This window comes from Leptopilina heterotoma, unplaced genomic scaffold (assembly GCF_015476425.1).
Source record: "Leptopilina heterotoma isolate Lh14 unplaced genomic scaffold, ASM1547642v1 Lhet_44, whole genome shotgun sequence".
NCBI classification, from domain to species: Eukaryota; Metazoa; Arthropoda; class Insecta; order Hymenoptera; family Figitidae; genus Leptopilina; species Leptopilina heterotoma.
Window position 1 is genome coordinate 82,372 of NW_025111084.1, and position 19,049 is coordinate 101,420.

General features: G+C 27.7%; 1 protein-coding gene and 3 long non-coding RNA genes across 5 annotated transcripts; 3 read left to right on the forward strand and 1 right to left on the reverse strand.

Annotated features, from left to right (window-relative positions):
• Positions 1-146: 146 nt before the first annotated feature.
• On the reverse strand, positions 147-4,809 carry LOC122506965 (vitamin K-dependent gamma-carboxylase). 2 transcript variants are annotated; one of them, XM_043619412.1, is made up of 10 exons: positions 4,700-4,809; positions 3,771-4,030; positions 3,286-3,607; positions 2,802-2,981; positions 2,575-2,738; positions 1,935-2,446; positions 1,629-1,829; positions 1,185-1,378; positions 466-777; positions 147-385 (listed from the first exon to the last, which is right to left on the reverse strand). In XM_043619412.1, the coding sequence occupies exons 2-10, from the start codon at positions 3,952-3,954 to the stop codon at positions 193-195; spliced, it is 2,262 nt and encodes a 753-aa protein (XP_043475347.1). In that variant the 5' UTR covers positions 3,955-4,030; positions 4,700-4,809; the 3' UTR covers positions 147-192. The 2 variants fall into 2 exon arrangements, with proteins under 2 accessions (XP_043475347.1, XP_043475346.1); XM_043619411.1 differs by lacking the exon at positions 4,700-4,809 and having other exon boundaries at positions 3,771-4,114.
• Positions 4,810-5,215: 406 nt separating this feature from the next.
• Positions 5,216-6,137, forward strand: LOC122506969. Its single transcript, XR_006302057.1, has 3 exons — positions 5,216-5,449; positions 5,716-5,931; positions 6,045-6,137. It is a non-coding gene; the product is annotated as an uncharacterized LOC122506969 (long non-coding RNA).
• A 5,369-nt stretch (positions 6,138-11,506) lies between these two features.
• Positions 11,507-12,836, forward strand: LOC122506970. The gene is made up of 3 exons (XR_006302058.1): positions 11,507-11,577; positions 12,296-12,411; positions 12,633-12,836. It is a non-coding gene; the product is annotated as an uncharacterized LOC122506970 (long non-coding RNA).
• A 1,049-nt stretch (positions 12,837-13,885) lies between these two features.
• Positions 13,886-18,627, forward strand: LOC122506971. Its single transcript, XR_006302059.1, has 5 exons — positions 13,886-13,958; positions 14,356-14,471; positions 14,674-14,894; positions 16,924-17,022; positions 18,478-18,627. It is a non-coding gene; the product is annotated as an uncharacterized LOC122506971 (long non-coding RNA).
• The last annotated feature ends 422 nt before the right edge of the window (positions 18,628-19,049 follow it).

Genomic DNA, 19,049 nt, shown 5'->3' on the forward strand with positions numbered 1-19,049 from the left:
TTCGACAAATTGATTTTTCTAATCACTAAAAATTTTTGCATGTTTCAATAAATTAGATAATTGAAAATTTTCTTCAAAACTTACATTAGAAGATGAAAAATATTTTAAGATGAAAACTATTTTAAACTCTAATAATTAAATATAAATTCGAAGTATATGCTTCGGTATTTTATGCACTTTGTATTTATACAATTAAGGAAGTGCTTGATGAAAATTTATACGATTTTCTACGTCGCAATTGTAAAATGATTTAGAGAAAATATTGATAAATGCAGTGTTTATGTGTTTGATAGCTCGTATCCAGGCATTAAAATTTTCTTTTATTTCATACATCAGTGTTTTTAATGTTGGTGGACTAGAATGATTCTCTGATAATTTATTTATTCTGTAGAAAGAAAAATATTCATTGAAATTAATAAAAATTTTAAGAAAATATTAATAATTAATAAGTTTTAAGGTACTTACTCATTATTTCGATAAAATTCACTTCTATTTAGAAAAGTGTACATGTAACATGCTGGAACTGAACTAATTACTTCCACTTGATGAAATACTTGACTTGAAACATGAACATGATCTCCTTTTGAAATGATCACTTTCATTTTTTCTCCTTCTTCAGTGTATGACACTTCTCCCTCTATTACAGTCAATGTGACATTTGCTAATTCTTCATCGACGAAATTTAATTTTTTCATACCAGGATAATCAGCCACGAAGTAAACGTCGGAGAAATTCGACCATGTGTAGACTTGTTTTTCGATTTCTTCCAAGTTGTATCTGAAAATATTCAGTTTTTTGTTATTATGGTATAATTATGCATTTATGACTCGGTTACACTCGCTATATGAAGAAAGCTGATCGAGAACAAAAAGATTACAAGTTATGTTCATTATCATTTGATCATTTGATAATTTCTACGATTGAGCCCCAATTTAACTCTTAATTAACTTTAACTGTCAAATATCCAGACACTCATCGAGTAGCGCACGGATTTAGTAATGCTGGAATGTTGACTCGAAATAAATTTCACTTGTTCCAAAATATTATGCTATTTGTGTTGAATGGCTTTTTGGTAAAAATGGACAATTTGTAATCAACTTGATTCAAAATTGAAGCAATACAAATAGCAAAAATAAAAAATATAGCAAAAGTTTGGTAAGTAATATGAATTTGTGAGTGCATACCGATGGAAATTGAAGTTTATCAGCAGAGGAACTAAAAAGGAAACAGGTTTTAATGGATGCCACTCTGCAGTTAATATGTCAACATTCGGTTTAAACATTCTCTGCTGAAATCTCCCATTTAGAGAACACCATACATCGACATAAATGCTTATGTTCGAAGATAATATCACTTGGGTTTCCTTCATTAGATTGTCCTGTGTAATTAATTATTTATTATCAGAATTATTTTCATTCTTGTTTCATTAAAAATAGGATTAATTATTAAATTAAAATATTAAATATAGGATTAATTATTAAATTAATTTTAGAACCGAATATATAACAATATTCAAAGCAACGGATTAATTGCTTAATGATTCGATTATTTAATCGAATCATTAATAAATTAATCCGTTGCTTAGAATTTTTACAATTGTTTTTAGCTGTCCATTGTAGTATACATACCTTTAAACAATGTGCATATTGTTTTACCATGTCCCCGTGTCTCCACCATCTATTGTTTCTAACATAGGCATCGGGATTAATAAAGTAATCTTCATTATTTACATTGTCTCGTACTTGGATTACCACAGCAATTGCGTCCCAATAATTGACCATCATGTTCCATGAATATCCGTATAAACCAGGAACCCAATTGTTATAACCCTGAGTAACGAAAATTAACTTTAAGCATCTATTACTTTTGATTAATGTCAAATTTAGTCAATTTTTGTTAAATTTCAGTCATTTAGAAGTTAAAATTCAATTTACCTGTGTTATGAAATGAGAGTACGGCAAAAAGCACTGTAAACCCACGTGAAAAATTAGTAGAACAATAACAAATTTTTGTTTTCTTGAAATCTTTTCTGACTGTTTCAAACGGTTTGAATTCATTCCCTCAGCCAGAAATTTTGGAGGTAGATCATCAATTTCTTCTCTTTGTTTCTCTTCCTCCTCTGCTTCTTCCTTTTCTTCTTCTTCTTCTTCTTCATTTTGTCGCTTCTCTTCTTCTCTTGATTCTCTGTTTAATTCCGAATCTTTAATTTCACTACCTTTCATGTTGTCATCTTGCTGCTGAATTATATTATCATTATCGTGAATATCATCATTTTTCTTATCTTGTCTATTTTTTTCACAAGCTTTAAATATTTTTTGAAAAAGCAACTTAACGTTAACTCTCCATTTTGGTAGGTACATTGTAGTAGTCAACTTTTGAAATTTTCTTGGCCAATCGACATGACAGAAAAGAGGCATTGTTGCAAGGCATGTGTATGGAAACATTCCTAAATCATTTGTAAAAATTGGTACGCTTTTAACAAATAGTTTTTTTGGTATTTTTAGTTGTATTGCTTGTGGTTTTAGTTGTACAATTAGTAGCATTTTTTATTTTCTCATTAAAAATTTTTCTTACCTATAGAAAACAGTCTTGTGTTCATTAAGTGGAAAGCAGTACAAACAAGCATTGCTGGCAGGCGAGTTTTATCAAACATCATCCAAAATCCAATGGTTAAGTCAAAAATGAATCCAAACAGATGAACAATAAAGTGATTTGTTTGCTCTGCCGTTAATAACACTCTAAAATACATTGTTATACATATTTAAAATGTTTTTTTTTTGTTTAATTTTAATAAAACTTACGTAAATGGGTAAAATATCCAGTGTCCTGATAAAGTGACCACTGAATAACCTCTTAACCAATCGATATCAGTTTTCTTCAAACCAGCGAGAAAATATAAAAGGAAGAATTGAAATCGTAAAATGAAATAATTCCAAAATGGTACTTTTTCTTCTTTCTTCTTCGTTAACGAATCTAAGGAACTTTAATTCAATACAATAAGAATTGTTCTTTTTATTATTTACATTTTTGACTCGCTCTGAAGAAAGGTACTTAAGAAGAAAAAATCCTTATGACGAACATAACTTAAAAATACAATAGATTTTTTTGTATTTTTATGTTATGTTCAACATAAGGACAGAAAAAGAGCCTATTTTAGACACTAATTTATTTTATTTTAGCCTATTTTACAAAAAAATAACAAACATAACCTCCAAATGATTTAAGTACCTTTAGTACCTTTCTTCAGTGCGGGTCAAATTTACATTATTCTTTTTTCCAACTTACAAATATTTATCTGCACCTGTTCCCCAGTAGAGAATAGCGACGACACCATACAAATAACTGTGATTGTTCCAAAAAGTTTTGTCCAATAAAAATATATACCAATAGGGCAATACAAAGCAAAAGCAGGCAATTTTGAAATAATATCCAAGCATAATTCCAAATGCACCAAACCACATGATCGTGTAAATAATCGTCATCCACGGAAGCGTTGGTGCTTCCATTCCATGAATTAGAGGAAATCGACAAATTTTAGGATCGCCCCATTTTTTATCTATATCTGATAGTCCCCTTTCGTAAACGATATCTATTACCATGCAGAGTCCTGTCAATTTAGAATTTTTTTCCCCAATTAAATAGAATTTATTCGATTACACAATTAAAATGAATAATATTAAAAATTATAATTAAATTAATTTATATGCAATATACAATTGAAAGAAATATTTAATCTTATACACATTTAAATGGAAGTATTTAATTTTTACCAAAAAGTGCTCGTGTAACTCCTAAACTGGAGGGATCTGTTGGCCGGTAAAGAAATTTGACGAATTTTTCAAATGATTCAAGTTCATCCAATTGAAAACCAGCAAATTTTTCAAAATTTCTTTTCAAATTTTGCCAAATGCGATTTTTTGCTTTTAAAAATTCAAACTCGTGCCTCTTCTTCATATTGTCACTTTCGTCGTGTTTAGTTTCTTGCTGTCTTTGATTTTCTTCACTTGGACAGTTCGTGGCACTTATTTTTCTTTTCCACATTTTTTATAGGCAGTAAACGAATCTTAATTTACTTTTTACTACGTACTGTATAGTTATATAATATACGTACTTATAATTAACCAAATTATTATAATATACGTATTTATAATTAACCAAATTATTATAATTATAAAATAATTATAATTAACATTGAATTTATAATTTATAATTTTTTTTTTTTTTTTTAATTAATTTTTTTTATAAATGGAAACAATTATTGGTCAAATGATTGTTGTTCGAATGCCTAACAGCATCTGAAGAAGAGGACCCTTGATTAATGAGATTTAACCCTTTGAAAGCAATTTCGCTCTTGTCGTCAAGGCAACATCTTTTCTTAATATTGACGCGCGCCAGCGCAATTTTATTATAACAGTAAATATATGTACATACAATATATATTTTCCTCCGGCTGTTATATTTTGAAGATGAGCAATGTTTTATACTGACAGTTCATACATACTCATTAACATATTTATGACGCGCTCTGAAGAAAGGTACGTAAGAAGCAATGAATTTTAAGGTTAAACTTGCAGCAACTTTGACAACATTGCAACAATATTGCGAAACTTGTAGCAATGTTATAAAAATGTTGCTGCAAGTTTATAAATACTGTTGGGGTACCTTTCAAAATTAGAATTTATTTTCATAAGTGACTTACAATGTTGAGTTGACTTATTATAAACAATTTAATTCTAAATAAGTGAAAACGAAATTCAGTTAAACCACATATTGATTTTATGAAAAATTTTAATTGCAAATAGAAAGTTAAACGAACTCAGCATCAGAAAAGTGCGACTGAAAGTTTATCTTTAAGGTTAGAAGTCAAAGGACAAAGATTCAGTACATAATGATAAAGATTTTTCTCAATATTATGCATAATTATATAGTAATTATCTGTCTTTAAAAAATAATTTCATTTAAAAGGTTACGTTATTTATAAATAACAAAAATTTGTTATAGTTCATTTTTATATAAGTATATTTAACATTTCTAAATGAGAATTACAATAGCGAAAAATAAGACTATAATTTAAATTCATAAACTAATTACTTAATATCTAAATGAAAAGAGTTAAAATCTTTATTTGTAAAGTGAACAATTAATAAATATTTATAAATAATAAAAATAATATCTTTTTTTAAATTCCCGCCAAAAATCGGCCTTTTTTGCAGTTAGCGCCAGGTCAAATCTCTGCCAACTTCATAGCAGTTGCATATATCTGCAATAAATGTACTAATTAGAATTTTTGAATTAAACATTTTTCAGATGGTCATTGGGAGTGAGAGTTTTAGTAGATAATGCAGAAAGACAAGAGTAGCAGTTCCAATGATTGACACAAGGTGACAGCACTGGACATTTCACTTTCGACCGAATGAAGGTCATCATCGCACGTTTCTTCATATTAAAAGTAAGTATTATTAGCAACATATTCGTATGTATTGACTATTCTTTCTGTTTTCTCAATAGTGAAAATATTTTTACACATTTTCTCAAATGTATGTAATTAATATACTGCATTGTGATTCTATAATGTGCTAATTGTTTATATTGAGGTTAGGATGTCTAGGGTACTTTTCGACAAATAGTTCCTGTTCACTTTGTAACAATGGAATGTTCCAAAATAGCAGTCATTGTTGTTTGTAAATCTTTAAAGAAATGAAATGTATGTTTCAGATTTCTTCATTGGTGGCCGCATTGTCCATTAGAATTCTGCGCTGCGAATTCCAAGATCCCTCTGCGAAAATATCTCGTCATATGAACTTGATAATAGAACAATTATTGTTTAATTATTCTGAGTAATAACTTCAAAAGGCATCTTCCGGATACAATGGCTTGAAGCGATCATTGTCATTAGCTGAATTCAATCGTCCTCATTCAAGTAAAACCATTGTAAATATAAGCATCGATTATAATTTATTAATTTACTCATAGTTTATCGAAAATTTTTACATAAATTAATGATTATTTTTTTAATAATATTTTATATTATTATTATTTTTCAGATTTCTCCATTCATGCGGTCTTTGTTCATCAGTGAAATTCCAGATCCCGCGGCAACAAGAGAAGCGAATCATCATAACTTAGCCTTTGAAGAACAGTGTTGCTGTCTTCGAAATTTCTATATAATTAAAGGAATCTTGCGGTTTCAATGGCTTTAAGATTATTGTCACTATAAATTTCTTCAGTTATCTATAATTGTAAGTATTTACTAATTTTTGACGCGTTCTGAAGAAAGGGACCTAGGAAGCCAATCATTTTAAGGTTATGTTTGTGTCACTTTTACATTTATTATACGAAATATTTTTAATGTTTTAATTAAAAAATTAAAAACAACCTGAAAAATTTAGCTTTCTTGTGTCCCTTTCTTCGGAACGCGTCACATTTAATTGGGATCTGCAGTCACGAAGAAATGACTTGGTTGTGTCAGCCATTTTCATTTTCTAGAATTTTCTTATTTCTTTAAAGTTCAAAGCAGAATAAAACAGTAACGTGAATGTAAGCATGTGACTCAAAACAAATGATTCAAAATGGATATTATTTTTTGTTTTTTTGGAAAGTTATTGCTGAAACTAATGATTATATTTTATTTTCCAGATTCCTCCATTGGTGGCCGCTTATTCACTTAGGAAACTGCAGATACCGGCAACAAGAAATTCGAGTCATAAGAACTGGGTCTTTCTACAACAAATTGTTGTTTTCGAAGTTTTTATACTTTGATTAATTATTATAGAAAGGGATCTCCTGGTTTGAATGACTCGAAGATTATTGTCACTAGCCGTATTCAATTGTCAACGCTAAAAGGAATTCATCATAAATGTGAGTATATATTATAGTTTATATTAATCCTCGCAATACTCGAAAGTTGCAGGAATATTGACAGCACATTTTCTCATTATTTTCAATATTGGAAAATTGTCATCAATATTCATGAAAGTTTGGATACTGTATGTGAAATATTATCTTACAAATGGGACGCGCTTTTAACAAAGGTATCTATAAGAAGCATACGAATTATAGGTTATGTTTGTGTCAAATTCAAGTTGATTAAACGTTCCTTTTTAATAATGTAAATTTGAAACCAGCTTTTATTGAATATTTTTAATGTAATAAAGTTTTAAACATCAATAATTTGTAATAGTAACTGACTGTCTTTCTGTATTTTTACTCTGAAAATTATAAACATAACCTCAAATTTTTGGCTTCTTTGGTATATTTCTTGACAGCACGGTACAACTTATTTTAATATTAAGTTATGTAGTCTACGGTTATAGAGCGTTAAGAATTGTCCTTATAATTTATCAATTACAGATAATGTTTATTAGAAATTCTATTTTTTCAAAATTAGTAATTTTTTATTTATTTATCCACTTTTTTGCGTTTGTAAATTAAATTACTTAACTAATTATTACTAAATTAGTTTTTTTCCATTTTTACAAGATTTATATTTACTTTCTTTAAAAAAAGTAGTATTTTTTTTAAAAAAGTAGTATTTTTTTTAACAAAGTGTTTATTTGCTCTCTTAACAAAGTTCAAATAGTAATTCATTAAAAAACAATTCAAATTTTCCCGCACATTAGAAATGACCAATGGGAATACAATATTTGTGTCGGTAATATAGGAAATGCAGTGCTGTAGTTCTATAAATGGGCGATAGGTGTCAGAACGGAACATTGTCTCTACTACATTCAGCCTATCAAAGCGTGTCATTTAGTTTTTAATTTTCCGTTGAAAGTTTCGTAATTTTTTGCGTCTGTTCCTTTTCTTCACATAATATTAAGGGAATTTGTGTTTTTTTAAAAAACCTTTTTGTCTTGACTGTTCCTTTAGTTCAGAGACGCCATGTTTGATAATAGCAGAGAACCAAAGACCAAAAATGTTCGACAATCGTTATCAATCGTCATCATCGTTCCTTCATATTTAAAGTAAGTATTATTCGCAACATCTTCGTATGTATTTGACTATTCTTTCTGTTTTCTCAATAGTGAAAATATGTTTACACATTTTCTGAAATGTGTGTAATTAAAATACTGCATTGCGTGATTCTATTATGTGTCAATTTAAGGAATTCATCATAAATGTAAGTATGTATATTAAAGTTTATATTAATCCTCGCAATACTCGAAAGTTGCAGAAATATTGACAGCCCCTGCTGGAAGTAAATAGATAGAAACCTTTTCTCTTTTAATCCCTTTCTATTGCTAATATAGAAAGAGATATGAATATTGTATAACTTTTAATCTCTTACCTATACTTCTTTATGCCTTTCTATTCCTACCTTTATCAACTTGTTCGCTATTTCTTTTAATCACCTTTTTTGAATAACTTTTAATAGCCTTTTTAAACCCTTCTATCTCTTTTTATATACAATCTTATTGCAACTTTTTGTTATCCCTTTCAATCACCTTTTCTCTATTACTTTTAAAATCCTGTCTATTTCCTTGTATCTCTTTCAATGTTAGACCTTATAGACACTATTCTTTATACCTATTAATAACCTATTCTCAATACCTTTTAATAACCTGTCTATAAACTTTTATATCTTTTTATGACAGAAGTTCTTGATATAATCTTCTTTGTCCACATTTATAACCTTTTCTTAATAACTATTGATATCATATTTATACCCTTCCATCGCTTTTTATGTAGGATCTTATTAACACTTATTTATTCCCATTATTAAGATAGAAATGCGAGACTGCAAAACTTTAAACTTTTTCTATTCCTTTTTATCATTCTTTTTTTCCGAATGGTATTCTTTTTATCTTTTTCCAATCCCATATTCTATCTCCTTACTTCATTTAGAAGAGATATATAGGGATAGACAAGAATATGGGGATTTGAGGAGATATAATAAGTTATCTCTTCTAATCTACTATAGTATATCCCTTTCTATATACATACTCATAAAGATATACGCGCATGCGTCGATTTTCCCAGCTGTTATGTGTCATGGCGTCGGGTCAGTAGATCCGTAGATCAGAAAGCGTGTGTTATGCACTGTGCGATTTTACGTTTTTGTTTGAGTTTAACTTTCATATTTTTGTAGTTTATTGTAAATATATTTAACCAATAAATGCTTATCAGTAATAGACAACCAAAATTAGTTTTAAACTCACACAGCACCGAAACTTTTCTAAAAATATATTAAAGATTTACTTGCAAATTTTTTATAGTTAATAGTAATGAATTAGAACAACACGATTAAGAAACTCAATTAACAACAATAGAGAAAGTTTTTAATTGAAATTAATCGATTTCTTCTATAAGGGATATCTCTGTTTTTACTTTCCTGTGGATTAGAAAGGATGTGAAAATGGATAGAGAAAGATAGCAATGTGTGAATAGAAAGAGATAGAAAAGTTCTATCTTCTTTAATTCACCACTTTGCATCCCCAATTTCTTATCTCTTTTTATATATTTTTTTCTATATATTTCTATATCTGAAACTGTATATAAAGAGATTAGAAGGGATAAAAAGATATATAAATATAAGGTTATAGAAAGAGATAAACAATTTGTATCTCTTTTAAGTATCCATTTTGCATCTCCAAACTATTATACCTTTTAATCTTTTTTTATCCCCTTTTTTTAATCTCTTTGTATCTCTTTACTTCCAGCAGGGAGCACATTTTCTCATTATTTTCGATATTGAAAAATTGTCATCAAGTATATTCATAAAAGTCTCGATATTGTGTGTAAAATATTATCTTACAAATGGGACGCGCTTTTAACAAAGGTATCTATAAGAAGCATACGAATTATAGGTTATGTTTGTGTCAAATTCAAGTTGATTAAACGTTCCTTTTTAATATTGTACATTTGAAACCAGCTTTTATTGAATATTTTTAATGTAATAAAGTTTTAAACATCAATAATTTTTAATAGTAACTGATTCTCTATCTGTAATTTTACTCTGAAAATTACAAAACATAACCTCAAATTTTTTGCTTCTTGGTATATTTCTTGACAGCACATTACAATTTATTTTAATATTTAGTTATTTAGTCTAAGGTTAAAGAGCGTTAAGAAGTGTCCTTATAATTTATCAATTACTGATAATGTTTATTAGAAATTTTTTTTTTCAAGATTAATAATTTGTTTATTTATTTATCCATTTTTTTGCTTTTGTAGATTTAATTACAAAAATTTAACTAATTATTACTAAATTAGTTTTTTTTTCATTTTTGCAAGATTTATATTTACTTTTTTAAAAAAAAAATAGTATTTTTTAATAACAAAGTGTTTATTTTCTCTCTTAAGGGGAGGTTCTCATTGCGGGAATCAAAAAAATTTATTTCTTTTTTATTGTATTTTTTGAAAGCTATATATATGTAGAATATGTGTGTATAGCGATTTTTTGATCCGAAGAATATTTTCGTTCTTATGGAGTCTTGAACTTACCGGCGTCCCGAGCACTGAATAACAAATGTCAGGCAAATCGAATCGATTTTTAAAAATTTTGCAAATCTGACCTCAGAATCGTAAAGAGTGACCCTAAATACCTATAGATATTTATCAAATACGCTAATTGAACAAAGAATTGGAAAGAATTTAATTATTGCACAAAAATGTTTCTCAAACTTTAAACGCGTTTTTCTCGAAACAAGATTTTTCAAACTGGTGGGCATCGTAGCGTCTAAACTATTTAGTCAATCAACTTCGGGTTTGCGGCTAATTAAAGGTAACTAAATTCTACTGGGGTTATACCTATAATATGGTAAAATTGTTAACAATAGAGATTTTTACAAGAGGTCAAATATAGAAAAATAATGCAAAAACGCAGTTTTTTTAAAAATGTGTCCGCCATTTTGTCATTTTGTTAACTTTTTAACTATTTTATAGGTATAACCTATTCTTTAGGATGTCATCTTTATAAAAAATTTTGAGTTTTTGTTTTAGACTAAAAATTGCGCAGTGTAGAATGCCCACCGTTTTCCATATTTAAAAAAACATTATTTTCTAGATGCGCCATATTGGCCGCCATTTTGCATTTTTTTAAAAATGAAATATATGTTTTGAAAGTTCAAGAATGTATCTTTATTTAGAAAAAAGAACTACATCGCTAAGTCATAGCCGCTCTTTGCAAAAAATTGTCAAAGTTTGTGTTTATTTTGGCCTTTGCAATGAGAACCTCCCCTTAACAAAGTTCAAATAGTAATTCATTAAAAAACAATTCAAATTTTCCCGCACATTAGAAATGAGCAATGGGAATACAATATTTGTGTCGGTAATATAGGAAATGCAGTGCTGTAGTTCTATAAATGGGCGATAGGTGTCAGAACGGAACATTGCCCCTACTACATTCAGCCTATCAAAGCGTGTCTAGTTTTTAATTTTTCGTTGATAGTTTGGTAATTTTTTGCATCTGTTCCTTTTCTTCACATAATATTAACGGAATTTGTGTTTTTTTAAAAAATCTTTTTGTGTTTGCTGTTTCTTTAGTTCAGAGACGCCATGTTTGATAGTAGCAGAGAACAAAGCTTAAAGTATCGAAGGCTTGCTCGACAATCGTCATCACGTTTCTTCACATTTAAAGTAAGGATTATTCGCAACATCATCGTATGTATTGACTATATTTTTTCTGTTTTATCAATAGTGAAAATATTTTTACACATTTTCTCAAATGTGTGTAATTAAAATACTGCATTGTGACTCTATAATGCATAGAGTTATTAGAATAGAGTGCGCGAGTTATACCTTTTACCGTGAGAGGCATTCTTAGGCGCATAGAAAGAGACAAAAGCCCTTTTCTTACCTTGTTTATTGGCGCATGTGCAAGAATGAAAGTTTTTGGTTAGGTTTTTGTCTAAAAGATCGCATGAAAAATTGTTTTAAATATTATAAATGTTTTATTTTAATTTTAAATTTATTTTAAATTATTTATTTGTCATGTAAATAAAAGAAAAATATAATTGCAAGCAAGCAACAGTTATTTCGATGCATCAGCTGTTTCACTATCGCGCATGCGTTATTAGAGAAAGAAAGGAAAGGGGTCTTCTTTTCGTATGGCTGTCTCCGTCTATGCGCCTAAGAAACATTTTGGTCGCTTGCGCACTCTATTCTAATAACTCTATGCTATAATGTGCTATAAATATTTTTTGAGGTTAGGATGGCAGAGTCTGTATTATTTGACGACAAATAGTTGCTGCTCACTTTGTAACAATGGAATGTTCCAAAATAGTAGTCATTGATTATTTGTCTGAAATTTTTAAAGAAATTTTGTATAAATTAACAATTATATTGTATTTTTCAGATTTCTTCATTGTTGGCCATTGTCCAGCTGCGCTGCTAATTTCCGGATCTTGCAGCGGGAATATCTCGTCATTAGCTGGATTCAATCGTCTTCATTTGAGTAAAAACATTGTAAAGGTAATCATTTATTATAATTTTTTAATTCATTAATTTATTTATAGTTTATCGAAGATTTTTACAGCAATTAATAATTATATTTTTTTATATTTATACTTATATTTTTACTTTCAGTTTTTTGAGAGTTATTGCTGAACAAAGAATAATAATATTTAATAATAATAATAATAATATCTAATAATAATAATAATATTTAATAATAATAGTATTTTATTTTCCAGATCACTACATTGGTGGCCGCTATTCACTTAGGCAACTGCAGATGCCGGCAACAAGAAATTCGAGTCATAAGAACTGGGTCTTTCTACAACAAATTGTTGTTTTCGAAGTTTTTATACTTTGATTAATTATTATAGAAAGGGATCTCCTGGTTTGAATGACTCGAAGATTATTGTCAGTAGCCGGATTCAATTGTCTACGCTAAAGGGAATTCATCGTAAATGTAAGTATGTATATAAAAGTTTATATTTATCCTCGCAAAAAGGAATATTATATATATTTTTCTCGAAAGTTACAGGAATATTGACAACATATTTTCTCATTATTTTCAATATTGAAAAATTGTCATCAATATTCCTGCAAGTTACGAGTATTGTTTGTGAAATAATTTTATAAGTGGCACGCGCTTTCAACAAAGGTATCTAAAAGAATAAAAAGCATACGAATTATAGGTTATGTTTGTGTCAAATTCAAGTTGATTAAATGTATTCCTTTTTAATAATGTAAATTTGAAACCCGCTTTAATTAAATATTTTTAATGTAATAAAGTTTTAAAAATCAATTATTTGTAATAGTAACGGATTCTCTTTCTGTATTTTTACTCTGAATATTATAAACATAACCTCAAATTTTTGGCTTATCTTTGGTATATTTCTTGACAGCACGTTACAATTTATTTTAATATTAAGTTATGTAGTCTAAGGTTATAGAGCGTTAAGAATTGTCCTTATAATTTATCAATTACAGATAATGTTTATTAGAAATTCTATTTTTTCAAAATTAGTAATTTTTTATTTATTTATCCACTTTTTTGCGTTTGTAAATTAAATTACTTAACTAATTATTACTAAATTAGTTTTTTTCCATTTTTACAAGATTTATATTTACTTTTTTTAAAAAAAGTAGTGTTTTTTTTAACAAAGTGTTTATTTGCTCTCTTAACAAAGTTCAAATAGTAATTCATTAAAAAACAATTCAAATTTTCCCGCACATTAGAAATGACCAATGGGAATGCAATATTTGTGTCGGTAATGTAGGAAATGCAGTGATGTAGTTCTATAAGTGGGCGATAGGTGTCAGAACGGAACATTGTCTCTACTACATTCAGCCTATCAAAGCGTGTCATTTAGTTTTTAATTTTCCGTTGATAGTTTCGTAATTTTTTGCATCTGTTCCTTTTCTTTGCATAATATTTACGGAATTTGTGTTTTTTTAAAAAAATCTTTTTGTCTTCGCATTTTCTTTAGTTCAGAGACGCCACGTTTGATAATAGCAGAGAACCAAGCATGTTCGACAATCGTCATCGCGTTTCTTCATATTTAAAGTATGTAAGTATTATTTGCAACATTTTCGTATGTATTGACTATTCTTTGTGTTTTATCAATAGTGAAAATATGTTTACACGTTTTCTCAAAATGTGTGTAATTAAAATACTGCATTGTGATTCTATATTGTGCTATAAATATTTTTTGAGGTTAAGGATGGCAGAATCTGTATTATTTGACGACAAATAGTTGCTGCTCACTTTGTAACAATGGAATGTTCCAAAATAGTAGTCATTGATTATTTGTCTCAAATTTTTAAAGAAATTTTTTATAAATTGTATTGTAAAATTGTATTGTATTGTTTTGTTTGTTTTGTTTGTTTTGTTTGTTTTGTTTGTTTGTTTGTTTGTTTGTTTTGTTGTTGTATTGTATTGTTTATTAATTGTATTGTATTTTTCAGATTTCTTCATTGTTGGCCATTGTCCAGCTGCGCTGCTAATTTCCGGATCTTGCAGCGGGAATATCTCGTCATTAGCTGGATTCAATCGTCATCATTCGAGTAAAACCATTGTAAAGGTAATCATTTATTATAATTTTTTAATTCCTTAGTTTATTTATAGTTTATCGAAGATTTTTACAGCAATTAATAATTATATTTTTTTATATTTATACTTATATTTTTACTTTCAGTTTTTTGAGAGTTATTGCTGAACAAAGAATAATAATATTTAATAATAATAATAATAATATTTAATAATAATAGTATTTTATTTTCCAGATCACTCCATTGGTGGCCGCTATTCACTTAGGAAAATGCAGATGCCGGCAACAAGAAATTCGAGTCATAAGAACTGGGTCTTTCTACAACAAATTGTTGTTTTCGAAGTTTTTATACTTTGATTAATTATTATAGAAAGGGATCTCCTGGTTTGAATGACTTGAAGATTATTGTCACTAGCCGGATTCAATTGTCTACGCTAAAGGGAATTCATCATAAATGTAAGTATGTATATTAAAGTTTATATTAATCCTCGCAATACTCGAAACTTGCAGAAATATTGACAGCGCATTTTCTCATTATTTTTAATATTGAAAAATTGTTATCAATATTCCTGCAAGTTTCGATTGTGCGTGTGAAATAATTTTATAACTGGGACGCGCTCCCACCCAAAGATATCTAAAAATCAAACAAATTATTATAGGTTATGTTTATGTCAGATTCAACTTGATTAAAAGTTCCTTTTTAGTAATCTAAATTTGAAACCAGCTCTAATTGAATATTTTTAATGTAATAAAGTATTAAACATCAATAATTTGTAATAGTAACTAATTCTTTTTCTGTATTTTTACTTTGAAAATTATAAACATAACCTCAAATTTTTTGCTTCTTAAGATTTTCTTGGGAGCACGTCACAATTTGTCTTACTACTAATTTATACAGTTTAAGATTGTCGAGCGTTAAAAATTGTGATAGTTTATTTAATAATTTTGTTTCTTAGCAGTTTTGCAGTCTTATAACTATAATAATTTAAAGGAATAAATATTCTTATATATAATTTATCAATTACAGATAATGGTTTATTAGAAGTTCTATTTTTTGGAAAATTAAACAAATTTTTATTTTATTTATCCAGTTTTTTGCTTTGTCAATAATAAACTAATTATTACTAAATTAGGTTTTTTTTCATTTTTGCAAGATTCATATTTTCTTTTTGTTAATAAAAAGTAGTATTTTTTCTTAACCGAGTGTTTATTTGCTTTCTTAACAAAGTTCAAATGGTAATGCATTAAAAAACAATTCAAATTTTCCCTCTCATTAAAAATGACCAATGGGAATAAAATATTTGTGTCGGTAATGTAGGAAATGCAGTGCTGTAGTTCTATAAATGGCCGATAGGTGTCCCAACGAAACATCGTCTAGTTACCGCTACTTTTACATGCACCTATCAAAACAAGTCTATTAGTATTTTATAATTTGCCGTTGAAAGTTTTGCCATTTTTCGAGTTGTTTTACATAACATTTACAGAATTACTTAGTGACTTTTTTTATAAACCATTTTGTCTTGGCTGCTCCTTCAGTTCAGAGATGCCATGTTCGATAGTATAGCACAGCCTTGTTAATTATTATCAAAGACATGCTCGACAATCGTAATCGCTCTTCTTCATATTTAAAGTAAATATTATTCGCAACATCTTCGTATGTATTGACTATTCTTTGTTTTCTCAATAATGAAAATATTTTTAAACATTTTCTCAAATCTATATAATATTAAAATACTTTATTTTGATTTTATAGTGTGCTTATTATTTGAGGTTAGGTTTGTCGTTATTCGTCCAGTATTGCTTGTCGACAAATAGTTTTTGAGGACATTTTCTCAAATCTATAATTATAATTATATAATTTAAATACTGTATTGTGATTATATATAGTGCGCTAATTATTTTAGGTTAGGATCGCAGTTAGTCAGTGTTACTGGTGTTAATTGTCAACAAATAGTTGCTATATACTTTGTAATAATGCAAGGTATCTACTAACAGGGAAATAGCAGGGAATTTAACTTTACCGGGAAAAAGCCAGGAATTGAATTTGACCAAGAAAACTGTAAAAAAATTCTTCTCAAGAATTCAATTATTTACATAAATAGCAAAATTCTTCAGATTTACAAAATTCTTTTGAATATTATTTTTAAAAAAAATTCTTTATAAAAATTCAATTATTTTTATAAATTTCCATAAAATTCTTCACAGAAATTCAAATATGTTTAAAATTTTTTTTAAATTCTCAAAATTTCAATTAACTCTATAAATAATTAAATTGTTCTTCACAATTCAATTATTTTCAAAAATTTTAATAAAATTCTACACAAACATTTAATTATTTTCATAAATAATTACATTCTTTGGAAGGAATTAATCAAATTTTCAATTATAATTTTGAGCAGACAAGATTATTTTACAACATTGAAAAATTCTTTGTTTAATTCAATTATTTTCCATATTTTTAATGATTTTTTTGTATATTTTCCAGTTCCCCTCAATGATGCGGCCAGTGTTCATCTACGAAATTCGACAAGAACCGAGTCAACGATGCGAAAATCGCCTACCCTGGCGGGAATCCATGCTAAATGTAAGTTTATTGTTAATATACACTTACTAGCTGTCGTACCCGTCTTCGACGGGTTTTAGTTTCTACCAATACATTTAACAGTGTTTCTACCAATCTGGAAAATCAGAAAATAGCCGGGAATTTCATTTGACCGGAAAAAAATAATAATTAGTTACCATTAGCTATTTCGGTAAGAAAATATTACTATTTTACAGTCTCTTCCCTTTTGGTAAAAAATAAAAAATTATTAAAAATTATCAAAATTTCGACAAAACGAATTTCTTGAAATTCATAATTTTTGCTTCTCTTTTATGGCATTTAGCTTCATTATTTTTGTGCTCTTCAAAAATACTTTACTTATTAAATAGTCTCCACCCTTTGGTAAAAAATCAAAAATTATTAAAAATTATCAAAAATTCGAAAAACCGAATTTCTTAAAATTCAACATTTTTTCTTCTCTTTTATAGCATTTAGCTTCATTATTTTTGGGCTCTTCAAAAACACTTTACTTATTTAATAGTCTCCACCCTTTGGTAAAAAATTTAAAATTATCTAAAATTATCAAAAATTCAAAAAACCGAATTTCTTAAAATTCAACATTTTTTCCTCTCTTTTATGGGATTTAGCTTCATTATTTTTGTGCTTTTGGAAAATACTTTACTTATTTAATAGTCTCGACTCTTTGGTAAAAAATCTAAAATTTTCGAAAATTATCAAAAATTCAAAAATCCGAATTTCTTAAAATTCAACATTTTTTCTTCTCTTTTATGGGATTTAGCTTCATTATTTTTGTGCTTTTGGAAAATACTTTACTTATTTAATAGTCTCGACTGTTTGGTAAAGAATGTAAAATTTTCGAAAATTATCAAAAATTCAAAAAACCGAATTTCTTAAAATTCAACATTTTTTCCTCTCTTTTATGGGATTTAGCTTCATTATTTTTGTGCTTTTGGAAAATACTTTACTTATTTAATAGTCTCGACTGTTTGGTAAAGAATGTAAAATTTTCGAAAATTATCAAAAATTCAAAAAACCGAATTTCTTAAAATTAAACATTTTTTCTTCTCTTTCATGGCATTTAGCTTCATTATTTTTGTGCTCTTCAAAAATACTTTACTTATTTAATAGTCTCCACCCTTTGGCAAAAAATTGAAAATTATCAAAAATTCGTACAGACAGAAGTTTGATTTTATTAATATAGATTTATTTTTTGACATTAAAAAACATTGAGCATTTAAGTACAATCTTACTTAAAGTTTCATTAGTTTTGGAGTTAAATACTTCGAAAGTTGCTTTGTCGCACTTTTTCCCCAATTTGTAAAATACTTTTTCAAAATTTAATAAATATTGCTTCCTTATAGAGGAAGGATTGTATTATTTCTCTGTGTTGAAGTATATAACATTATGAACATAATAGTTATACATTAAATTTTGCTTTGTTATTTATGTTTAAATTCTTTTTGTTTCGTTTTTCAGACAAAGGAGCAGACAAGAGAAGAAAGAGACAAAGGAGACAACGATTTGGGACATACAAAAGAGAAAGGACAACTAGACAAAAGAAAAAGTAATAAGTCAGTGCGCGTTTTTAAACCGTTTTGTTTTTGTTCAAAAAGTTTTGAAAGTATTTAATTAATCAGTGTTATTGGTACGTGACAATTTACAAGTGACTAGATTTTGATTTTTAATTTTTTGCAAATTTTAAAGTCTCTTTTAAAGTTTAATTTAAAAATAACAATTTTATAACAGAATGTTATAATTGTTATTTATCTTATTTTTAAATCGAACTTTGAAGAAAGGTACCTAAGAAGTAAAGAAATTGAAGGTTATGTTCGTGTTAGATTGGTTAGATTTATGTTGATTCAAAGCTCCTTTTTAATTTTGTAAATTTGAAACCAGTTTTAATTGAAGTTTATTGGTTGTAATGAACATCAATTGTTTGTAATAGTAATTCTCTTTCTGTATTTTTGCTCCGAAAACTATAAACATAACCTACAATTTATTGCTTCTTAGGTACCTTTCTTCAGAGCTTGTCATTATCAATAATATAT

What these genes read in the sequence shown, in the direction of transcription:
- LOC122506965 (XM_043619411.1), bottom strand. Translation starts at nt 4,041, where the DNA reads ATGTGGAAAAGAAAAATAAGTGCCACGAACTGTCCAAGTGAAGAAAAT. An exon ending in ACAGGTGCAGATAAATATTT is followed by an intron (nt 2,982 to 3,285) that starts GTAAGTTGGAAA and finishes ATTGAATTAAAG; the next exon opens with TTCCTTAGATTCGTTAACGA. An exon ending in GAATTTTATCGAAATAATGA is followed by an intron (nt 386 to 465) that starts GTAAGTACCTTA and finishes TTCTTTCTACAG; the next exon opens with AATAAATAAATTATCAGAGA.